This window comes from Scomber japonicus, chromosome 9 (assembly GCF_027409825.1).
Source record: "Scomber japonicus isolate fScoJap1 chromosome 9, fScoJap1.pri, whole genome shotgun sequence".
NCBI lineage: Eukaryota > Metazoa > Chordata > Actinopteri > Scombriformes > Scombridae > Scomber > Scomber japonicus.
In genome coordinates, this window is record NC_070586.1 from 18,285,681 (window position 1) to 18,310,549 (window position 24,869).

Below are 24,869 nucleotides of genomic sequence, written 5' to 3' on the forward strand. Positions count from 1 at the left end.
GAGGGAATAATTTATAACCTGCTTTGTGATTGGCTGGCGCTACATGACTAGCCAATCACCGCATCTGTTATTGAAAGGACGTCATGTTTCAATATGGCGTCCTATTGTGCCTGAACTACTGCGATGCTAGTTGAATTGAATGTAAAATATGCAAAAAAATACCCGAAAATAGTATCCTAGTGGCATTTAAATAGCGCGTTTTGCTATTACGCCGCTCAAGATACACTATCATGCTTTATTGGATGAGCAAAGTTTCTATTTGGTTTAAACTCGTACTTCATTATAGATAGCATGCCAGTAGTTGAGCTAGGTTAGCCAATGTTAGCTATTGAATGAGCTATTCTTCCTCTAATACTTAAAATTTAAGGCAGTTTCTTCTCTTCTGAAACAATGTTGGGGTTTTTGACAGCGAGACAAGCAGGTCTGGATGACCCTCTGCGACTAAGACGTGCAGAGGCAACGAGAAGGTGAGTAATAATGCAGTTATTTACAGCTACAGCAACTTAAATTAAAAAAGATAATACATACTACTAATACTAATTCTGAACTCAGACAAGTGTCATGTGGAAACTTGAAGCCTCCAGTTCACATATAACGAAAATGGACTTTATAGGTGAAGCAGTTCAACTTGTAAAATGAAAATATTTGCATATTAGATTCTATTTAAAAGAGTAATAATGCAGCTATTTACAGCTACAGCAACTTACATTAAAATTCACAATAAATACTACTAATACTAATTCTGAACTCATAACGAAACATTAACTTAAATCTCTTTACAACCAGTTTTTATTATAACAATAGTCAGGTACCCTAACTTGATATGATTAACCCAGACTACTGAACCCTCATTCAAGTTTCAGATAAACTTTTAAATGCATTTTTTACCCAAAATGACTGTGTGGACACACTGTGAATTTTGGCCACCATCACTTACATTGAAAACACATTTGAGTCAGTATGAATAGGAAGAATAATTACAGCGAGGAAAACCTACTGACGTTAAATATACAAAAATGATGTAGTTAACCTACGTGTGTTACAGTGTGTTATACAGAAGTAGTTGAGTTTATTTTAGTATAATAACTTAAGTACATTTATAAATATGTACATCCTCTGCATTGCTTGGTTATATGCATACTGGATGATGCAGTAATATAATATAAAACACTCACACATCCAAAGTCTACATACATAATTCTGCACATCTGGTAATGCAATTATGATTCACATGTTCATCTTGAATATCTACTCTGTTAATCCATGATTGTTCTATATATACAGATTGCTAATTTAATTGACAAATAGCCATAATCCAAATATATTACATTTACAATCTTATAGAATAAAAATATAGACAGACCAATATTTGTTGATTTCACTTGATTACATTTCACAAATTATATTTGTGACAATCCATATATCAACATTTTCATTAGTGAATTTGACATTGAACTGATTAGTCTAATAATTGTTATTATTTGTCCCATTTTCAGTATTTTATAATCTGCTTTCCTTTGCTGTGTCTTTTCTATCATCTTATTTTTTTTAAATTGTCTCTTTAAAGACATTAATGTAATAATGGTGTATTTAGTAATACATAGCTCTTTCTCTTTCTGTATTTTTAAAGGGTCCTTTGTCTGAAGTTGAATCCCGACAGAGATGTGGACAGAATCCATGGAAATGGCATCAACACCATTGACATTGAAGCAGTAGAGGGCAGATAGTGAGTTTGCTTAGTCCCAATTTACTTTTACTGTTTTAACAATTACTATATTACTGTTTCCTCTGAATTAATTTTGCCAAACAGCTGCTGTGATTTCTAATTCTTAAAATCTTTAATATATCAACAGCCAAATGAGTACTTCAGTTTAAATCAGGAAATATTTTATCCAAAAATAAGTAAACAGGAACACTAATCTGATCAAGCATTTGGTGCTGATGGTTCTTGGCAGTTGTAATATTCCTGACAACATAGTTTGATACCCAGCACGTCTCTGTCCTACATTAAATTGACTAAATGTAAATGCAGCTGATTTCTGCAACTCAACAAAATCACAAAAAACACAAATTACTTGTACTTGTACTTACTTGTACCTATTAAGGTTTTGAGATTTCTGTATTGAAGAATTCAGTTCCCAGGTGAATGGGATTTAAATTTGAGCTCTTTAGAAACCACAACAGCAGTTTTTTTTGTTTTTTTTCCAGAAACAATATTCCAAACCTCCCTATGAACAGTTTACCTTAACAATGATTGGTAGTCATTGTTTGGTACTTTTGTAAGCTGTGTAAGAGAAAGTGTGAAATCAACCCTTTGCGTTTTTTAGCATGTTGTCTGGAGGTGCAGATGGCGTGATCGTCATCTATGACCTGGAGAACTTCAGTGGAAAACTGCAGTACACCTGTAAGGCAGTTTGCACAGTGGGCAGGTAAATGCTACGCCTTTTACTCATTTTGTCCACTGGAGGGCAGCATCACTTTTAGATCTCACAGTAACAAACCATGTCTTTCAGGCTTTTAAAAGTGCATATAAATGATCTGAATCAGATTTGCTTTTCTTTAAATAGCTCCACATGTATATTCTGTTAATGACAGTGCATTGTGAACAGAAAAATCGTATTAAGTCTGTTTCCGTTCATGTTATTTTATGACCATGCAGTATACATAATACGTATTTAATCTTTATCTTCAGTCTAGACAGTCTTATCAGAGTTTATTTCCTGTTGCTCCATGCACCATTTGTTATGCATGTATGCACCAGTGTGGCTTATCGAGGCTATGTGGGAATGTAGCATTAAGGTTTGCAGTGTGTCTAGTCTATAGCCTTGCAGTCAATGCACAGCACATACTGGATTCTTACATGTAACACTACTTTAATATGCTCTTACAGTTTTGTATTTTTATATTTTGATCATATTAGTGGAAAGCTGAGCAGGTATTGATAGGTTGTATAGTATATTACTTTGGTGACATTTAATTTGTTTTTATTTTAGGTCTAGCCGATATGTCCACAAATTCAGTGTAGAGACAGTCCAGTGGTATCCTTACGACACAGGCATGTTTGTCTCCAGTTCCTTTGACAAGACCATGAAGGTCTGGGACACTGAGACACTGAAGGTAAGTAATGTCACCTACAGACCAGGGGCCTCATGTACAAAGACACCCGTGGATTTCCTAATGAAACATGGCGTATGCTCAAATCCAGAAAGCGTAGTACGCACAAAAACATCCAGATGTATGAATCTGTGCGTACGCATGAATCCAAGCACATTTCCTTTGTACATCCCAATCAACGTGGAATTTAGCGCACACCCGACCCCTCCCTGTCCACGCCCCCATTTAAATACGCAAATCATATTCAAAAGGGCCCTGCACCTGATATTCCCCTCTCTGCACCATCAGAAAATTAAAACAAAAGAATGTGTAAGACGGGGAAAAAAGAAGAACTTCACAGAAAGTGAATTGGAGACGCTACTCACTGATGTGGAGGCGCGCAAAATGTACTCTTTGGCACGCTGCTCTCTGGCATAAACAATAAACGCAAGAGGAGTGAGTGGGAGAGTGTGTGTGAGGCTGTCAATGCTGTGGCGTCAGAAAAGCGTACACAGGCTGAATTGAAAAAGAAGTGATCCGACATCAAGGTGGATGTGAAGCGGAGGACGGTTGCCCACCGCCAAAGTGTGGCCAAAACAGGCAGGGGGACAAGAGAAGAGGGGCCCACCCCGTTTGAACAGAGAGTCGCCGCAATCGTGGGTGACACTGCTCTCTCAGGGGTGGTGGGAGCACATGTGGGTGACTCTGATTACCCCCAAGGATCACACACTATTGTTGCAAATTAATGCAGAAGTGCGCAGGGGAAAAGGTGAGGCTGATTAAGACATTTCACACTTTACGCAAAGATTTCACACTTTACACACAGGGTTATTAACATGAGTACTTTGTACACAGAGACAATCAGGGGCTTGTTAGAAAGATCTGAAGCTGTAGTTTAACCAGCAAGTCACTAACTTTAACCACTGACTAGTAATGATGCTGTGAAGACGGGATAGTATTTGGGGGCGCACATGCTCAATGCGCATCACAGGGATTAATATTAGGACAATTAAACGAATAAATGATTTACTCAACAAGAAGCCACCCATAGCGCACAGTGCCAGCTTGTAGTCTGTTCCCAACCATGCTGTTATTCAGAATGTATTAATCGTGCGTTGAACCAGGCCACTTCGCCACAATGTTGGTTAATTGCATTTGTGCATCACATATGATCTGTACATTGATCGAATGAAAATGTTTCCTGTTGACATATACAAATTCATCATATGATGGCGTTTTTATAGCAATGTGTGTGCAGTTGATAGCTCCAATTACATTAGGAAAACCGGCTCTCGCTGCAAATTGCGCTTTAATGTTGACCTGTTCAGCTGCATTGTATGGGAATTTGATATACCTGGCTGACATGCGGATAACTCGTCCCACACGGATGGCATGGCTCGGCTCGGCTCAGGGTCGACTAGCACAGTCCCGATCGGTCAGCCAGCCCCCTATGGAATGCCCTGGTTGCTAGGAACCCTAGTGTGGTCAGCACCTGTATGGATACGGGTGGCACATGGCGCCTCGCTGTGTCGCGCTCCAAGGCCGGCCGCAGCTCTGCGCACAGTTCCAGAAGGATTGCCCTCGGGAACCTAAAGCGTCTGATGAGCCAGTTGTCATCATGTGCCAGTAAATCCTCTCTGTCTCTAAACACACGCTCTCTTCGTGTTGCACCATTTACAATGTCTTCTAATACTGCTAAAGCAGCCATTGTTGTTAATGGTATTTACTGCACCACTTTGCATATGCTTTTATATCCACTTACGTGGATGTGTTAATTGTTCATGTGTCTCTGATGTGCACATCACTCAGTCTGAGGACTAATTGTTTTCACATTTATTTATTATAACAGTTTCCCAGCATCACCTCTAAGTGTCGCCAAAGGATCAACAGCCGTAGAAACGTGCGTACGCCAGCCATGAAGTTGGCGTGAGGTACCGCACATTTCCACGGTCATTTCACTCCTGATACATCTGAACTTTGCCGTGAAAAAGAACGTACGCCACGTTTTTGTGCATAGGCACCCTTTGTACATGAGGCCCCAGGTTACTACATGTTAAATGTGATGTACATTAACATACCAGTTTGTGGGGCATACCTGAACAATTAATTTCCCTGTGTACAGTGTGTAATTAGGGTTATTTTGTTAAATACAAATGTTTCTAATTGTTGATTCAGTGCATATTGGTTTGTTTAGTCAGTAAATAGCTGACATTTTTATAGTTCCACCTTCCGGTTCTCTGTTTTTAGTCCTTTCACTATCTCTCCCACTGTCTTTCTTATTTTCTGCTTCATGCTTTCTACCTTTCTATGCCACATAGTCCCATATGGCAGGCTCTGTGCTGTGCTAGAGTTACACTGGCATCACGGTTACCTCAAAAGGTCAGGGAAGGGACAGAAAAAAACCCTCCGACCTTTCATTTGTTTTACTCTGTGTTTCTGTCTGTCTGTCTTACACAAACACAGGCACTCATACCTATTAAATTATTTAATTGTGGTTGTGTTTTTGCACATTAGTGTGTGCTTTGCATTGTTGTGCACATATTGTTTGTGTATGTGTATGTGGGGTATTTTCATGCAAACAGAGCCTCCTCTGTGTGTGTGTGTGTTCTCATTGGCTGAGTCCACGCCGGTGCTGGCACTCAGTGACAGATGGGGAACAGAGAGGCTTTTTATATTTGCTGAAGAATTTGCATTGTAACTGCCACTGCAGCTCGGGTGAGCTGCCTTCTGAGCTCTCAGCTGCTGTGCCCTCCCTCTCCACAGACTTTTGTTTTTACCTAATTCATTCTCTGGACTCCTTTGCTGCAATGTGCTGAATTTATTTCACAGCCAAAATTTGAGGCCATTTAAGGTCATGGCTGTATATTTTATCATAGAATTAGTTTTTCATTCAGGATACATACACATACATGCATTTCAACTCTAGTTTAATCTTGACTGCAGCTGTTTGACCCCCCCCCTCTCTCTCTCTATCGCTCTCTCTCCCTCTCTCTCTATCGCTCTCTCTCTTTCTCTTTCTCTCTCTCTCTCTGATTCTTCAGCCCGCTGAAGTTTTTGACTTTGAGGGCAATGTCTACAACCACCACCTGTCTCCCATCGCCAGGAAGCATGGTCTCATTGCAGGTGTGTGTGAATCCAGTCACAGTTTTTACTGATCTCAGTGATGCAGAACAAATCAGAAATAGTACCTGCCAGTATTTCTCCTAGTATGTACTATAAAAAATTTGGACCCCGAGTTATCCTGTCTGTTTCTCCGAGCAAAGTACTGCGTACTTCACCCCAGCACACCAAAGACACTGCCCATACTTTCTACGCCAGTTTTTAGTCCCAGGTTATAAAGTGACATGTGCCTGAAGGGGACAGACTTTGGTCAGTAGCTGGTTACACTTTCAGTCAGTCTCAGAAACAGATTTCTCTGGAAAAACATTGTAGAAATCTAGGTGCTGCCTCACCAAGCAGGACCAACAGGTTACTCATACCTGGTGAGTATGTGCTCATAGATGTCTCTCTGTCACATACAGACTCTCACTTTGACACACCTGTTTTTAAGCCAGAGACAAATACATTGTCTATCTTTTTTACGTGAATGTGTCTTTCTCTCTCAGTGGTGTTAAAGATGTTTGTCAAACTGGTTGCGACATACCCAGTCTTCTATTTTTTCTAGAAAGGTCTATTCCTAAAAAGTCACAGTGGCTCATTAATTTGGCATAATTTGTGCTGTAATCTTTTTTTTTTTTTTTTTTTTTTTTTTTGTTACGGTAAATTTTCCCAGCAAACATGTCCTTCTCTCATGTATACATGCTGGGTGTGTTGGCTCATGTTTATCAGAAGTTAGTATCAGCAGGTTTTCATATTTACCACACCTTATCTGTTAGAACCTGGGACTCCAGTTTTTACCTTCCTGAAGTACCTCTCCCTTATACTCTCTGTTACTCTGAAGATTTAATTCACACGTTTATCAAGATATTTAAAAATGTGACAATAATGATATGTAGGCATGAATACCTTTTAAACTGTATAAGTGAATGGGTTTATCAACCATATACCAATAATGATAGCCTTGTTACTCCTCTTTTAAATGTCTTTATCTCTGTGTTTTCAGTTGGCACCAAAAACCCTAAAGTCCAGCTATGTGACCTGAAGTCTGGTTCACGGATTCAAGTGCTTCAGGGTTAGTGTACCACAAACACACATACACCTACTTTTCTTATTATATTTCACACAGACACACACACACACACACACACACACACACACACACACACACGTATGCACCATTGCTCACACTTTTGAGACAAACAATAACTTTGTTCCTGCTTCAGGTCACAGAGCAGAGGTCTTGTCTGTGCGATGGTCACCCAGATATGAGTACATCTTGGCCACTGCCAGGTAGGCATTGTTAACTGCCATTATTTCTGTGGAGCTTCAGTCTTTGAAAACATCATGTAGTTTGCCCTCAGCGCCTCATCAAAGAATAATGCTAGGCACAGGACAGTCCCTACCATGTTGTATCCCAGCAGTTTTTGTCATCTCAGTTTCTGGCCATCTGGCCACTATCACAACCCTGAGTCAAGGATAATGGCACCACATCTTTAGTATATTTTCACTGTGGCACTCTAGTAGTCCTGTCAGTATAGCATATGGTAGATACAGTCCCCACCTGTTTTATGCTACATTAGACCCTCTAATTAACCCATTGGGATCACTGTGCTGCTCTCCCTTTGGACTCTAAGTGATTTTGAAAACAACTGGCACAGAGAGGCACACAGAGAAGTTTGTATGATATTGTATTATGGAGCAGCATGTTGAATCCCAACAGAAAACTGACAAACACTAGTGTGTGTGCGCACACACTGATGTATATGACCTCATCAGTCTGAGCATGTGTTGTGCCTGTAAGTCCCTGTATTATACTTAGTGAGATGATGGAACTGGTAGCTTACTTTTGCTACTTTACAGGACTGTGCCATCATAAAATAACCAGGATAGAATAAAACATACAAATAATTATTTAATTTTCCCTCCAAGTGCAGACAGCAAGGTGAAAGTGTGGGATGTACGTCGGGCGTCTGGTAGTCTCTTCACTTTGGACCAGCACAATGGAGACAAATCGAAAGCCTCCTCTGAAGCAGGTACAGATATCTCTCCCCTTTACTTTCTTTGCCAGTGTTTGTTTCTCATTTTCCATGTGTTGTCATGACTGGTATATGTTTTAGCATTTATTTAGTAAATAAAAAAACAGGCATACAGACATTTAAGGGAATCAGGACAAAAAATATTTTCCCCTGATGTTTGAATAGCAGGGTAATAATTTGCCTGAAAGTTGATGGCATGCATTGTCCTGTCAAACACTTCCACAACCACATCAAGATGCCAATTTAGCCACCACATTATATGAAACTAGATTTATGAAACTATGCAAATATCTTAAAAAGCAAACTGAACACATCAAGCTGCTTTTTAGAGCTACAAAATGAATCTTCCTGACAATGCCCTTATATTTAGGGAATGCATTTAAAAGCTATTGGTAGTAGAAAATAGAAAATAAAGTCAGGCTGACAGCAACATCTTCTTCCACTTAGTTATTCAGGCTAACACAGATCTGAGTTTGTGTCTCAAGGGAAGAGGTCAACATTCTGCACATACAGTATCAATTTGCCTGAAGTGCTGTTTGTGTTCGAGCCAAGGGGGCGGAAGCCTTGAGGAAATTGTTTTGCAATTAAATCTAAACCTCCATAAGAGGACATACTACACTAAGTGCTTGACATTGATGGATAGGTATAAGATGTGATAAGGGAGAAATAATATTCATTGTAGGATCTTGACAAAGATAGAAGAGGTAAATGATGGTCAAATACATTGTTACCCTGTTCCATGTCTTACCTGTCTCTAACCAGTAAATACAGCCCATAATGGCCGAGTGAATGGCCTGTGCTTCACTGGTGATGGCCTCTACCTCCTCACTACTGGTACTGATGACCGTATGCGACTATGGAATAGTGCCACGGGGGAAAACACACTGGTAAGGTGGACCAGGTACTTCTTATGTTGTGGGGACGTAAATCAACAAAACAAACAAAAAGCAAGACCCCTTAACGTAAATCATTAATTTTAGGGAGATGGCTTAGTTTAAAGTCAAGATTAGGGTTATGTTAAGGTTAAGGTTAGTGCTTTTTAGACAGAATCTGTTGTTGGAAGGGTCATCAGTGATTGCTGTATGAACTATAGATTCTGTCCAGCTCTCTATCCTGGATCTCAGTGCTCTTTTTCACACTGGTTTTCAATTACATATTACTACTGATCACTGATTCGGGATCTATCTGTGTATTAGAAAGGTTTTTGCTTCATTTAAAAAGTTTGTTTTTTGACAAATTCAACATGTGCTTATGTGTATATGTTTACACTTGATGTTGTTACAGACAACACTATCACACTATTAATGATCTATTGTTTTGATGTACCGTTTAATGTATTGTATTGTATTAATGTACTGGGACTGCGGTTACCATAAAAGGCAGTTTTAATGTTCAGTTTTCAGGGGCACATAGAAGATGTTTACTATAAGTACTTAAGGAGGAACTGCTTGGAATGGTGAATTGGTGGTATTAGTATGTAAAAATGTGAAACAGGAAGACCTTTTGGTCAACAATCACACACCCCTAACCAGCAATCAGCCACTGGTAAACAAATTGGGAAGCCTTGTTTACATTGATACTGTAATGGGAATTCTTATTATTCATCTTGTCTGATCAAATGAGTAATTATGTTATATGATTAGGTGTATGTGTGTGTGTCATAATCTGCTGACCATGACACTCTTATGTTACATGAAATGCTGATTTAGTGAACATCATTGAACTTTGACTGAACATCATGTATGTTATAATCTACTGATTAACTATTGTCCTGATTGTACACACGTTATGACGTGCCTTTTGTGCTGACATTGTTCTGATGATAGAACAAGGTCATCCTTTCTGTGATAATGTATATAAACTGACTGTTTCCTCTGCTCCGGGCTCGCTGTGCCATCTCACGCTTGAGACGTCTAGAAGTCCGTCTGCAGACGACTGAGTAAACTAGAGAAAGACAACGTACCGGCTTTGTGCTTCTTGATAAATAAATATTGCCAGAACAGTTGGCGTTGTCGGCAGGATCACCCGTGAGCCGGCGTTTGGGACTCAGCGCTGCAGGTTAAGTCTGTATACAGCTGGAGTCTGGGACTCCAAAAAACCTCAAACCTCCCTGTCAAAGAGGGTAGAGAAGCGGGGGACCTGACACGTAAGGACCAACTCCCACTTTTGGTACTGTTCAGTCAAAGTTCAATGATGGTTTTTTTTTTGGTTTTTTTCGGCATAGACACCTTTATTAAGCAGTAGACAGACAGGAGACATGGGAGAGAGGGGGGGTGTGACATGCAGCAAAGGACCTCTGGCTGGGATTTGAACCGGGGTCAGCTGCATATGTGGCATGCGCTCTAACCACTCGACCACCTGTGCGCCAAAGTTCAATGATGTTCACTAAAGATGACAGACAAGATGAATAATAAGAATTCCCATTACAATACTCTTACAGGCTCTTCAAAACAGAGTGAGCAATCCACCATCGGACTATTTTCGCTTGAGAAAATAATGACATCATAGCATTAACTTACTTTAGAGCCTTTGATCCATATAAAAATGTAACATTTGTATATCCAACCCAGTGTACAACTCTACACCACAGAAACATATCCTCACTCTTAAGTCTAGGGAAAGTGTAAAGCCCGGTGTTAGTATGGTCTCCTGTTCCAATTTCCTGCTCTGCTGCCTTGAGCTGTGGTTGCTATGGTTGGCATTTGTTCCCATCATTGGGCTGTTGCACAAGACAACTAGTGATTTAAAAGATAGATAATCTTTTCTCAAAGGCTCAGAAACTAGACCAGAGTTAGTCTATAGAAACTGTGAGAGTTAGGAGATATAAAAAAACCTGTTGCACAATTCAAACCCGTTTCAGAGGTGGGAGGTAAATTGCAAAACACTTGTGTATCATAAGTCTGCAAGTCTGTGAAAAGTCTTAACAAGTCTGAAGTGAATTTTGAAATTGTCATTCTTTTAAATCGTTTGGAAATCGTTTTTCAACCACTTTAGGTTGCTACAGTTACTTTAATTTCCCTTTTTTCTACTGTAGAAGTCCTAAATGGATGGATGGATGGATAGATGGAAAAGTGGATAGGTAGATAGATAGATTTGTGTGTCTGCACCTCCAGGTGCCCAGCCCATATGGGCTTACAAGACACTAACTAATAACAACCAGGGTAGCTACTTGACAACATTTAGTTTACATGGCAGCAATGTCCTGTTGAGATGGATACAGAGTTCTCTCAGCAGCCAAGCCTCTCCTATAAATCTTGCTAAACCGAAAATATCCATCTTAAAGAGCCAATTCAATATATCAACTTCTCACAACCAAAATAAATAGGATTTTTTAATTTGATCTTTTCAAACAAACATTTCACCTAGTCACTGTACAAAGGGCAATGAAATGAAAGATGAAATTCATCCTCAACTACACCAAGATCACAAAAAACACATCTAAGTTGTTCTTCAGGCAGACCTCTATATCTGCCAGTCTCAACTGTCAGTGATAAGGTACCAGTTCTTAACTGAGCACACAAGGACGTTTGCCGTCTCTGTAAGTTTAGCTTTGTGTATAGTTCTGTATAGTAATCATATTTGATTTGAAAATGGTTTCTAAGCTTAGCAACACCTATTGTGATAAGCTATTGCTTTATTAGAATGATATGGTGTGCTATTTAGTGTACCACAACAAAATGAGTTGGTACACTGTCTGCTTTACATCATTCCCAGAACTTGGTATTAAATGAAAAAGTATCACATTCATCCACAAGACCATGTTGCCTTGTTAAGAGTAATAAGACATTTATGTTTAGACCTATAAACATGCCTTCACTGTTTGCCCGTAGGTGAATTATGGGAAGGTCTGCAACGAGAGTCGTAAAAGACTGCAGTTCACAGTGTCACGTGGCTGCAGCCCAGAGTTTGTGTTTGTGCCATGCGGCAGCTCAGTAGCTGTGTATGCCCTCCACACTGGAGAGCTGGTCACTATGCTCAGGGGTCACTACAACAATGTGGACTGCTGCGAGTTTCACCCAGACTACCAGGTGAGACACGCCAAAGACAAACCCATCTATCTGCACTACTACCTTTGTTTGTATTTCCATCTATGCATTTCTGTTTGTTCTGCCTATAAGATCTAGTTGGCCGCCTGTATTCTTTCAGAATTGAGGTCAGCTTCTATCTTTCTGCTGTCTCTTTCTTATCTCTTCAACTGTAAGTGTTGTCACTGCAGTAAGTGCTATTAGAAATTTGCAATCACCATGGCAGCCTGAAATGAGTCACATCCTCCACATTGATATCATGGTGAAGTCAACATTTCCTGAGCTATAGTGAACTACTATAAATGCAAATACAGGTGTCATTGTGTGTGCCACCACTTAGTGCTCTTACTCTGTATCTGTTGCTAACAGAATCATGTATACATAGGCAATATACACACTTAAAGTCCCCCTCCAATAAAAAAAGTGTTTTGCTTATCGTTGCTTCACTTAGATGTTTGAACTTCACTGTGCAGAATGATGTATGACATAAGGCTGTTTTCACAATCATCTACAAAAGGAGGAAAGTTTCTCTGTGCTCACTGTTTAAAATCAGTTAGTAATAGTCAAAGTTAACAAAACCAGTCATTTTGTATTCTCAACTTGGTAGTCTCTAATGTTTTACATCAAAAGTACCCGAATTAAGCTTTTGAGGTTTAAAATGTAGCTGATTACAGAGCATACATTTGACACGTTTACCTGATCCAGCAGAGGGTTAATTGGTAAGAATGAACATATTGATTTTAGGAGGCTGCTGCTATAATTACATAATACCAATACCATGATATTTGTAAGATTATTATTACATGCTAGCTCTACACATTTTTTTAAGACCATTTAGCTTTGTTTTGTTACCAATTCCACAATTAGACAAATACTGACATAACGGTAAAGTCTGACTAACACCTTATTATATACTTATATATATTATTCAACCTGACGTAAACATGTAATTATATCAGTGTACTTGCAGGATAAGCAAAACTGACTATATGAAGCCATCACAGTTCTTCCATGTTTGTTTAATATGCTTCTTTTATACCTTCAGTCATGTATTTCTACTCAAGTGTCTACCAATATGATAATTTGGTAGTTTTCTGTCTTCATCTGGTGTGGAGAAACACTTAAATTCCTAAGTAACTGTATGTCTACATAAATGTAGAGGATGTCCAACATATGCATTTTTCAGTATCTTGTGGTTACACATTTTGTATGTGTAACGGACATGAATGCAGATCCAGAAAAAGGATACCTACTCTTCAAAAAGGGTTTTAACATCTTTTTGATGTAAAGACTCTGATTAGTCCCACAGCCCCGAGAATCTGACGCACAAGTTCACTTGTTGCGTTGACAGTTTTGAGCTTATTATTTACTTCACTCTTGATCCTGATCATGCTTGTTCACGCTTGTTTTCCCCTGGTGTTGATGTCATTGTTTGGAAGCGTTTTAAAGTGAAGGTTACGCTGCAGCATCAGCTCTTTTATTTCCTGTGGTGGTTTGTGAAGTAAAGTGTCAGAGCTGTGATGTTCTTGTTTTTCTCTATGCAGGAGCTATATAGTGGAGGTAAAGACTGTAACATCCTGGCATGGGTTCCTGTTCTTCGTGCTGCAGATGTTGAAGAAGAGTCAAATCGTGAAAATAAGGTACTAGCCCTAATAACAGGAAACCAGTTAGGGGTACAGAATATTAACAGATATAACTCTATAACATGTTTTTAATGTGTTCCAAGGCCCACAACAAGATTGATTTAATGACACATAACACTTAATCAATATACTTTAACATTTTGTCTTGTTGACAGAAATTAGATAATAGATAAGCAATGACTCATTTAAGGAATTTAAATAATGACACTTCACTGTTACTGAGCACATAGTGTAGCGCTTACACACACAGGAAAACTCACTCAGTCACTGCCACTCAGCTCTTCCATGCCCCACATTTTAAGTTACTAATGGCCACATCTCTTACCCGTCCATCCAGTTTCACAAGTGTTCATATTTATCAGATGAACGTGTATTAACCCAGAAACAGCAGTCATGAGTAATCATCAGTTTTTTTCCTATATGTTATTAATCTGTATATGGTTGTGATTTGTGGGTATGGTTTTGTAGCGGGTTTATTTAAAGAAAAGGAATATTTTATTTTAGACTCAATATTGAGCTTTATATTTTGACCTCTTACAGGGTGCTACTGGTCAGTCTACAGTGAACCCTGCTTTCCAGGACGCATGGAGCAGCGATGAAGACTAATGCTGGTGATTTGCATGTGTGGATAAAGTGGACATGCAGATGTCTTGACCAAATGCAAATGAGAACACATCCTTCAAAATTTAACCGACAAGTTCAGGAACTCCATTCAAGATAATTCTGGGTTTAGGGAAATTTCCCCTGGGTTATCATTTCAGACAAAGACTGAGGCCTTAAAGTTCAACTGAGATGTGTAAATAATTGTGTCTTCCTTTAAAAACATGCACAGTGTCATATGTTTGTACATTTTATCTTGTGTTTTGTTGTTTTTTGCAGTTGTTTTAGAAAAGAATATCTGTATGACTCTTGGTATGCAGATGAAGTTTAATGTCACTCATTTCTGTTAACCTGTTAAAAAACAGTTCTGTATGTACAGTAATTCACTTTAATCATGTGTGACATCTGCCATTATTTGTACAAATTATACCTTGTTGACTGTTTACAGATTTTGAGTACAATACATATTTTCTGTCTTAAAGTAGCGTTCACACATCTGTTAGGATGCTGACATCATTACGTTGAGTATGTATGTAATGCTTTGGTTAAGGGTGAATTGTAGGGTTGTGGGAAGAGAGAAAGAGAGAGATAGCTTTAGGTGTTTAAAGAAGTGCTGTATCAGTCTTCCAGTATATAGTGGACAAGACAATACCTATAATCCTCACATGGGAGTAACCTGACATTCAAAAACACACATAGTCTTGTTGTCATTCCTGTGAAAATTTACATTTCTTCATAAACTCTGTTGTCAGTTCTTGCTGAAACGAGGAGTGACACTGAAACCCCCCCACCCCCCTCCCTGTTTTACATTTTCACTTTCACCATGTTACCAACACCCAGAACCCAAATGAGGTTTCACATTGAACAAAAAAACAAAACAAACAATAGACATGAGAGCACTGAGGCCCACAGGTCCCTGAAGATGATATGTTTCTGTGACTTGATCACACTAGATAAAAAATATATTATCCTTTGGGACCTCAGGTGCTTCATATAACTGCGTTTATCTTAAGAAATATACCAGAATTATTTTAATGTGATTCCTATGATTGGGTTACTGTCAAATTGAATCACTTTGAAAAAGTGAAAATATGATTTAAAGGCATTAAGGGAGGTTGTAGTCTCTATCAAGGATATTGTTTCTTTAGTCATAATTTACCTGAAGTCAGTTCCCTTTTTTTCCAAATTAGTATCTTGAACGGCTTTTAAAAATGTGTTTTTATCTTTTATCATAATACATGTAATATGAAGTTTCTGTAATCGTACTGGATTTTGAGAGGTTATGGGAAAAAAACAGCATTAGTAGTAAAGCTGTTATTGTCTTTTTTTCCTGCACTGAAACCAATAATTAATGACGTCTGAGTAGATGTGCTGTTCTGTTATAAAATCTCAAATTTTCGATGAGGCATCACTCAAGAATGAATGTTGAGCGTTGGACAACAAATCCGCCAATCGGTGAAGGTGAAGGCCTGTCTGGCGTCAAGGCTCCGCCCTCCGGTCACTGCCTAAATGAGCGTCGAGCTCGAGCCCCATCAGCCCGTGAGCCGAGCGGAGGCACACCTGTGAGGGAGCACCAGGTGAGCAGTTCGAGAGTTTGGATACAATTTGCTGAGCCAACAAGGATTTTCATTGACTATCGGCGGTAGAGACACTAAAGGTCAGATATTTGACTTTTTTATTTATACTTTCTCATAATTTGCGACGAGACATCCAAATTTGCAACGAAGATTATCGAGACAAAATGTGAGAATACTGGGGTGTGTATGTGTGGACTCGAAAGCGTGCCTGTGATTATTAAAGCATTTCCTGTCATTGTGAGTTGGACAGTAGCAGTTGGACGTGGTTTTCATCAATTGCATCACCTGTTCCTCATCAACTCAGTGACATGTTGAGGATAACAACGACACTGGCTTGAATGTGGAAAAAATAACTGAATCCTTCATTTCAATGCCTTGTATGGCGTTACTAAATATCACTTGTGAATTTGCTCTCAAAAGCGAGAACGTGACCACAACATATATTGCACTTTTTCTTTCGAATAGGCTAAGTAACTTTTTATGTGTCAGGATAGGCCCTGTTATAAATTAAAGCCGTGTTCAGTATCTTTGTCCTCCACTAGTCTGCCTTGGTTAATGATTTACTTTGATTGTTACCGGATTAGGATGGATAGTAGGACCAAAAAAAAAAATCACTGGTGAAATTTAGTGTCCAATCGTCTCAATTAAACATTGGGAGGGAACATATCAGACATGATGCCATATGGGAGTAGCAGTTTTTACATGACCATAACGATAATTGACATGTTAAGGCTTGCCATGCTTTGATTAGTGCAGACTTCAGACAGCCATGCCTTTTTTTTTTTTTTTTTTTTTTTTCCCAATAACCTATCTGGGCACTACTTAAGTTCCTGTTTCAAGGTAGACACACCTTGAAAACCTGTCATGTAGGGTTATGTTCAACATACACCTGGCAGACATGTGAAGGTGGTTGATTTATTGTTTTTAATTTTAATATTTAACTTCAAAATAACAATTACATAACAGAAGATTTTAGAATGAACAAGACCCATGGTTAAATTAAAATCTTAGCAAAGTGACATGAGACTTTTCACTTGGCACAGTTCCCGTACTACTAGTACATTTCATAAACCAGTTGGGCCAGTCAGCCAGGACCTTTGCCTCACTGGGGCAACAACGACTCTGAAACTCCGTTACAGTCCACAACCTCCATAGAAATGTATAGCTTGATTGGATGATCACAGTTTCTTCCCCTTTTTTTAATGTAATCTGAAAATGTCCAGTTTAAGCCCAGTGACTTTTTTGACATTACATTGTGGGAATTAATCTTAAACAACCAACTATTGAACCTTCTTGTCAGCATCCCTTGGAGTTGTCACAGTAGTTTGCCAGAGAGTGGTAATGTGCCCATTCACTGTTGTCACTTTAGCAAAGCGGTTTCCATTGATAACATTTTAAAGCCAAACTCTACTCATGTTTTGTATCATGAAACAGGCCTGATAAGAGTTAAGGTGTCATGGCACGTGAGTCCTTTTAAACATGATAATAGGGCAACAAAGTATTTTTAACCATGCTTACATGCATCTGTCCCATTTGCAAATGTTTGCCTCTCACACTGTTGGATCTTTCTCTGAGAATGAAGAGACAGCCTCTCATTGTACTCCTCACACACCCTTTGCTTTGTCTGCCTCAGAAACTTGGAGCAGAGTAGCAGAGAATAACTGAATGGCTTTTTTTTTCTTTCCCCTACATACAATCTAGTCTTTCAGCCACCCTACTGTGTTGTCAATAGTAACTACAAATACTATTCTGCCTGTAACTGTACTTAATTCAACATATCAGGTCAGATGAATTGGTTGCATGTGGAGAAAATGAAAGTGTGAAGCCTGTTTCGGTTAATGGCACAAGTAATTTTTTTTACGACTTGCGCAACAGTTGTTTCGTAGAGACTTCCTGTTGGAGTTCACGATGAAAGTTAAAGAACTACTAATATTGATACCAAAAAAAATAACTTAAATGCAATGTTTTCATTACTTTGTTTACAGAAATGTTCATAAATATTTAACCTACCAAGTATACCAAGACCTTTTTTGGTAATCCCAGTGACTATGAATCTGTGTAGGGCTTATTGTGAAAGTGCAAGTGAACTCTTATCTGCTCCAAACTGACTTCTGAACCTTCTTTTTCCTTTTTGGTATTTTTAGGTGAATTGCAAGCATCTTGTCTGAAAATGGAATTCGATAACCTAAAGTCCTCAGTAGCACTCATTTATGATGAGATCTTACAAAGAGCAGGTGAGTCCTTTTGCCCACTAAAACATGAGGAATGAAGATGGCTATTTTTTTTGTTGTTAAACTAGTTTACATGGTCATGCTCATTGAGCTAAACAAACATATCAAATGCTTCTGTTACAGACTCACGGACGGAGAACTGGTTTCTCATGTCCTCCCCTGTCCCCCAAACAATCATCATACTGGCATACATTTACTTTGTGACGTCACTCGGGCCTCGGATAATGGAGAACCGCAAAGCCTTCGACCTCAAAGGAGTTCTCATAGTCTACAACTTCAGCGTGGTGGCTCTGTCACTCTACATGTCCTATGAGGTGGGTGATGATCTTTTACTTCAGTAATGCAGAGTTGACATGAACTTTAACACAGCAATGCATACTACAGAGTGAAGTGAACATGAGTATTTCTTTGTAGAGCACATTAAGAAAAGAGCCATGGCATGCCGTAAGCAGTCTTGCGAAATACCCTTGTTCATGTACAGAGTTTTGAAAGACTTCATACTTGAACTATTGATCTGAGGCTAAACCAGACCAGCAGGTGTTACTTCCTTTTCTGCAAATGACTCCACATAACTACATAACTTTCAACATGACTTTGTCCTGTGTCCTGCATGTATTCTAGTAAATTGACATGACAGAGGATGTTTTCTTTTACAGTCAAAGAAAGAGACTCAGTGTGAAATATTCCGGGCTCACTGTGTGGCATTAGGATGTGCATTGTAGTCAAACATTATTTTAAAAACGGCAACATTTCTACATGGATTTAAAAAATGCAATTAGGACTGACTGGTGACTTGACATACATTGTCCTTTCCAAACTGTCTGGAAGAACTCATTTGTTAACTGTTCTGCACTGTTTCTTCTTAGTATGTTATGTCTGGATGGGGAACAGGATACTCTTTTAGCTGCGACCTGGTTGACTTCTCAGATTCACCACAAGCCCTGAGGGTAAGGCACTCCTATACACATTTAGCTGGCCTACTGTATTACATTATATTTTAAATTTGACAGTGTATATAAAGTTTAAGATCTGGATGTGTTTGAGCCAGTAATTAAATGTCATGTATTGTCTCCCCTAGATGGCAGCAGTATGCTGGCTTTACTACTTCTCAAAGTTTATTGAAATGTTGGACACAGTAAGTAATACAATCAGTGGTACACACTGAGTTAAATATATTTCCTCATTTATTGGACTAGTCTCATGTTATCTTTCTGTCAGTTGTTAAATTTCAGCATCTATAGAATCTGAAGCATGTTCTTATGTTAACCTTTTTTCAGATTTTCTTTGTCTTGAGGAAGAAGAACAGCCAGGTGACATTTCTTCATGTCTACCATCACTCAATCATGCCCTTCACCTGGTGGTTTGGTGTTCGGTTTGCTCCAGGTAGAATTTCTTTCCCTTTTTTTTTTTTTTTGTCAATGTACAAGCAATATTTTCCATGATGTGCTATGAATTTATCTCTGTTTTTTGATGCACTTTATACATTTTGTACTTTCAGGTGGTCTGGGGACATTCCATGCCCTGCTTAACTGTATTGTCCATGTCATCATGTACTCGTACTACGGCCTGACTGCCTTGGGCCCCAGCTACCAAAAGTACCTGTGGTGGAAGAAATACCTCACTACCATTCAGCTGGTATGTTAAGTACAAAAGACTGCTGTGTGTGGATAGATACTGTACATGGAAAATTACGCTAACCTGTCTTTTCCTTGCTCCCCAGATCCAATTTGTTATGGTGACCACCCACATCTCCCAGTATTTCTTCATGAAGGACTGCCCCTACCAGTTCCCTGTCTTCATCTACATCATCGGCCTGTATGGCCTGATTTTCCTGTTCCTCTTCCTCAACTTCTGGTACCACGCCTACACCAAAGGCAAGAGGTTGCCCAAAGTACTGCAGGCTCAGACATGGGCACACCACTCCAACGGTGTGATGAATGGAAATGCCAGTCATGACAAAGACGAGTGACGAGGGACTTGGCTCATCAAGGAGGGTTTGGGGTTGACCTCATTTACGTAAGAGAACCACTGTGGTAGTTTTGAGAATCAACCCCAGTTTGTTTTGGACATATTTTTTTTGATTACTTTTCTACTTGCAACTGCGAAAGACAATCTTTAAATTATGACCAAAGCTATATTTAAGAGGTTTATTGACCCCCGAGCTGAAGGGGTTTTTCTTTTTAATTTTTTTGTTTACACTGAAGATAAAGCCTAAAATCTAACTGTCCAGATATCCCTGTTTCCACTACAGTATCTAAAGTCTGTTAGAAATCAGCTCACTTATTCACACGACCACATATATGGTTTCATCTGTGGTTTGACTGCAGAACCCTCAGCTGTACAGTTTTTTTGTTTTTTGTTTTAAGTTGCACACTGAAAAATAAGGGTTGTTTATTTCACTAGACCTTAACTGCTATTGACTGTTCTGAGTCAGTTCTTAAAATGGTTGTTTAGGCTACACACGTCCTGTTGAGGTCACTGTTAAATTGCCACATGCATGCAGAATAGGGTGGTTATTTGTGGTTTTCTTTTGATCACATACGCATGCCCACTCTCTATGACTTGAGTCGCAAATGCTGATGGTACAGAATTTAAAGAGCTAGCTGTATAATGGCAATAATCCATTCTCCTGACTTTATAATTCTCCTATGATGTAGCGGTGTGACAGATACCAGAGAGAAAGTCCAATGGGCCACTGTGGTTCTTGTAGGCTCCAGAGCTTAAGCTGCAGTTTTACTAGTTCCTCACTAAATAACACTATTATAGAACCACAGTTACTCACAAACCATCCAGAAAAATCACATAAGCAGTCTTGCTTGGCTCCTGTGTGTTGAAGCTCTGTAGCTAACAAAGTCTTCATATAGATGGAGTCAGGCAGTGCCTTTGGACTGGAGTAGTTTTATCTCATGATAAGTTTAAAAGTGCGTAACTTCTTTGACTAAGGACACAGGATCAAGCGTGGTGAGGGTGTAGAAGAAGCCCATGATAACACGTTATATAACGATTTACAGATATACATTCAAATAAAGGTCAACTTTTTTTTTTTCTTTTGTTCAGTTCCTTGTTTATCTGTTGTTTATGCCAATAGTTAATATTGTACTGCAATGTTTATATTGTATTTTATATGTATTTATATGAAAATAAACGAACGATCAATGTACTTTGAGCATTGTCTTTGTTTTTAATTGTGAAAGCGGAGTGCCTCCATTTTTAAAGTGATGTAAGAAGAGTAAAGTGAAGTATACAATTCAACTTCATGGCAGAGCATCAGAAGTGACAAGATTAAAACATAAAACTGCTAAATGACTATACTACAGTTTTTAATACTCAACATTTTCAGTTGAGTAACTTGCTTAGCTTTAATTTGTGTTAACACAATGTCAGCTACTTAAGTCAAATGTTGTTACACTAAGTTGATCAAAATGTAGCCTTTTTGCAGCCATGTTTTTAAAAGGGATGTTTGGTTAAAGAAATTAGAAACCACACATGCAGGTTGAAATACTAAGATTGGCTGATATTAAATGTTAAGTTTTCTCAAAATTTGATTCCACAGTGTATGAAATAAGCTCAAACTGCTGAGAGTCAGCATTAGGAAATTCTTATTTTAATTAATCTAGAGGTTGGTTGTGGCAAACCTGGGCTGTGATGACCTTTTTTCACCACTAGGAGATGCTGTTAAACTTAGACTTAAGATGGCTCATGACTTCGTTTTCAGTATAGTCTAGTAAAATGGATTGAATGTATTGCTGAACAGCATTTCATACATTCACACACAACTCTGACTGTGTGAGGTTCTTCATGTTAGCAGGGTAATGAACAGTAAATTGAATTTGGCTGTAAGGTGAAAAGCTGAAAAATGTTAGTGTTTCAGAACACTGTGGATTAGATTTTTATCCTACCAACCACACATTGATCAACTTTTAAGTGTTTTGGAGAGAATTTTCATGAGGTCAAATGTTTTTTCTCAACCAGTAAAAGTATACATTAAATTCAAAGTTAAAACATGAAAACAAGAACTTGCAACATGGAAGAGGGATTATTTTCCAGCAAGACAATGACTCCAAACATAATGCTAAAGCAACAGAGAGCTCAAAAACAATTATGTTAATGAGAGAAATCCTACAGGTTAGTATGTGTGTTAGAAAGTGTGACAGAGAAAATGGAAAACCTGAAAAGGTATTGGGGAAAACTGCAGTGTCCAAAGGTGAAAACACAGCAGAGATCTATTCACTCACACTCCAGCTGTAACTGCTGCCAAATGTGCTTCTACAAAATAGTGATTTAGAGGGGATGACTACTATTTTGTATATTTTGTATTCTTAATAAATTTAGATCACTTTAGATATGTGTTTTCACTTTGACATAGAAGCATATTTACATTTAAAAAACAATTAAAGGAGACTTCCGGTGGCGCTGAAGCAAATGGTAGCCTAAAAACCCTGCTCCCAAACGGTAGGACATTTATCCCCTTCGAAGAATACACACACACAAAACTGCATTGAAACGTAGCATTGAAGGGGATAAACAAAAAAAGACTAAATGTAAACAAGGCTCAAGACGTGATAAAGGTGAGACAGTTGAAGAAACACAGTGAGGAGGAAAGCAATGAGAACAATGGCGATGCTGGCGAGGCAGTAGCTAGCCCCGTCATGCAGCAGGCCATCTATAATCAGATTCGTGCCCTCAGGTCGGATCTTAAAAGTGAAATGAGTGAATTTCGACTTTCCTTTCGTAACGACATGAAGAAGGAGTTGAATGAGTTTAGAGGAGAAACCAACCGGAAACTTCAGGAAGCTCCAGGTGAGCTCCAGGCTACCATAGCTAGTGCATATCTGACATTGAAGAATGGGACGCGCAGTGGAGGAGGCTCTCACTCAGGCGCTTGAGACCCAAGAGAACCTGCAGGCTAAGCTTACCGAGCTAGAAACACGCTCACGGCGGAACAATCTCCGTATATACAGAGTACCGGAGGAATCTGAGGGGTCCAATCTAGCGGAGCAAGTAATAGAATAAAATAATTAAAATGAATGTGTTGCCACGGCTTCTTTATCTTTTCCAGTCATTGCCTCTAGAGGTACCCCAAAAACATTTTGATGAGTGGAATGCCTGGATCTCAAGGTTCGTTTGGAACAATATAAGACCTAGGGTTCAGTTCAAGACCCTCCAGCTGAAAAAAGAGAAGGGAGGAAGAGCTTTACCATGCTTACAGGATTATTATTATGCTGCACAATTGAAACCTTTAGTTTTCTGGTGCGCTCCAAACTATGAATCTAAATGGAAATGCTTGGAAATTACACAGATGAAAATTCCAATACAATCTGTAATAGGAAATAAAAGCCAAGCTGAAAGACATTATAACAGCTTGAATCAATGGACTTTATTCACTCAGCTATGGTTTAAGGTTTTGAGGAAGTTACAAATAGAGAAACAGGCTAGGGTCTTGAATTGGGTAGCATTTGATCCAGAATTTGAACCTGCTAGATTGGACGGGGGCTTTAAACAGTGGGCTAGTAGAGGTATCACGTCTTTCTGCTCCCTCATCTCAGAATTTCAGAGTTATGAGTCAATTTCAGACACATTTGTACTGGAAAAGCAGGGCTTTCATAGATACCTGCAAGTCAAAGAATATTACAATAAAAAAAATACAAATCAAAGAGGAGAAGAAATACAATTTGATTTATAGATTTCATGATGCATACCAAAAAAAAAGACAATAAAAAAATGGTCTCAAGAATATACGGAAATATACAAGCCTCTAAAAATCATTCTACGATATCCATTAAACAAAAACGGGAGAGGGAGTCAGAAACACAAACATCAGAAGAGATCTGGATGGAAATATGTGAGACACAAGCGACCACTGCAAACTCAAGATCGCTGAGAGGGTTTGGCTGGAAGAATGTAGAGAGATTTTTTATAACTCCTAAAATAACAGCATTGCAAACAGGCACACAGAGCTGAGGCTTCTGTTGGAGACAATGTGGCACCTCTATGGCTAATCACATTCATGTTTTTTGGGCCTGTCCGAAAATCCATCAGTCATTCTGGGGGGAGGTGGCTACTGAGATAAATGAGATAATTGGGGTGGACTTAGATTTCACTTTTGTTACTTTGTATCTCGGTAAAATACCAGAAACAGTCCTACAGAAGGATAAATATTTATTGAAGATACTTTTGGCAAGTAGTAGGAAAGCTATAACTAGGAAATGGTTGCAACTAGATCGTCCATCATTGGACCAGTGGTGCGGGATCATTCAAGAAATGTACTGTGTACTGGAGAGACTTACTCTTGTTTTAAGACTTCAGTTGAAGAAATGTACTGAATGCTGGGAAAAATGGATTGTGTATGCACCTTGAATAGTATGACATTAAACCATGATGTATGTGTAAAAGAAAACTTTGATTTGAACTGTAACACCCATGATGAGCTCATGTTCTTGGTATATGTAAAAAAAATAAATAAAAAAGTGTAAAAAAAACACAAACCTACTTTGATTCAATGCTGTAAGATGATGAAACATGAAAACTTTTTATATAACCTTTTTTCTTTAAAAAAAACAAAACA

General features: G+C 38.7%; 2 protein-coding genes across 2 annotated transcripts; both read left to right on the top strand.

Moving 5' to 3' along the window:
* Positions 1 to 117: 117 nt before the first annotated feature.
* Positions 118 to 14,939, top strand: ercc8 (excision repair cross-complementation group 8). The gene is made up of 12 exons (XM_053325298.1): positions 118 to 467; positions 1,631 to 1,726; positions 2,328 to 2,429; positions 2,994 to 3,117; positions 6,135 to 6,216; positions 7,196 to 7,264; positions 7,416 to 7,482; positions 8,122 to 8,225; positions 8,991 to 9,115; positions 12,059 to 12,256; positions 13,798 to 13,893; positions 14,437 to 14,939. The coding sequence occupies exons 1-12, from the start codon at positions 391 to 393 to the stop codon at positions 14,500 to 14,502; spliced, it is 1,206 nt and encodes a 401-aa protein (XP_053181273.1). The 5' UTR covers positions 118 to 390; the 3' UTR covers positions 14,503 to 14,939.
* A 1,180-nt stretch (positions 14,940 to 16,119) lies between these two features.
* elovl7a (ELOVL fatty acid elongase 7a) lies at positions 16,120 to 20,453 on the top strand. The gene is made up of 8 exons (XM_053325299.1): positions 16,120 to 16,153; positions 18,218 to 18,307; positions 18,428 to 18,618; positions 19,171 to 19,251; positions 19,383 to 19,439; positions 19,582 to 19,687; positions 19,803 to 19,939; positions 20,025 to 20,453. The coding sequence occupies exons 2-8, from the start codon at positions 18,244 to 18,246 to the stop codon at positions 20,271 to 20,273; spliced, it is 885 nt and encodes a 294-aa protein (XP_053181274.1). The 5' UTR covers positions 16,120 to 16,153; positions 18,218 to 18,243; the 3' UTR covers positions 20,274 to 20,453.
* Positions 20,454 to 24,869: the final 4,416 nt, after the last annotated feature.

Coding starts and splice junctions, on each gene's coding strand:
- ercc8 (XM_053325298.1), top strand. CDS start 391: ATGTTGGGGTTTTTGACAGCGAGACAAGCAGGTCTGGATGACCCTCTG. Junction 8,226..8,990: donor GAAAGCCTCCTCTGAAGCAG/GTACAGATATCT, acceptor GTCTCTAACCAG/TAAATACAGCCCATAATGGC. Junction 13,894..14,436: donor AGTCAAATCGTGAAAATAAG/GTACTAGCCCTA, acceptor GACCTCTTACAG/GGTGCTACTGGTCAGTCTAC.
- elovl7a (XM_053325299.1), top strand. CDS start 18,244: ATGGAATTCGATAACCTAAAGTCCTCAGTAGCACTCATTTATGATGAG. Junction 18,619..19,170: donor CACTCTACATGTCCTATGAG/GTGGGTGATGAT, acceptor GTTTCTTCTTAG/TATGTTATGTCTGGATGGGG. Junction 19,940..20,024: donor ACCTCACTACCATTCAGCTG/GTATGTTAAGTA, acceptor CTTGCTCCCCAG/ATCCAATTTGTTATGGTGAC.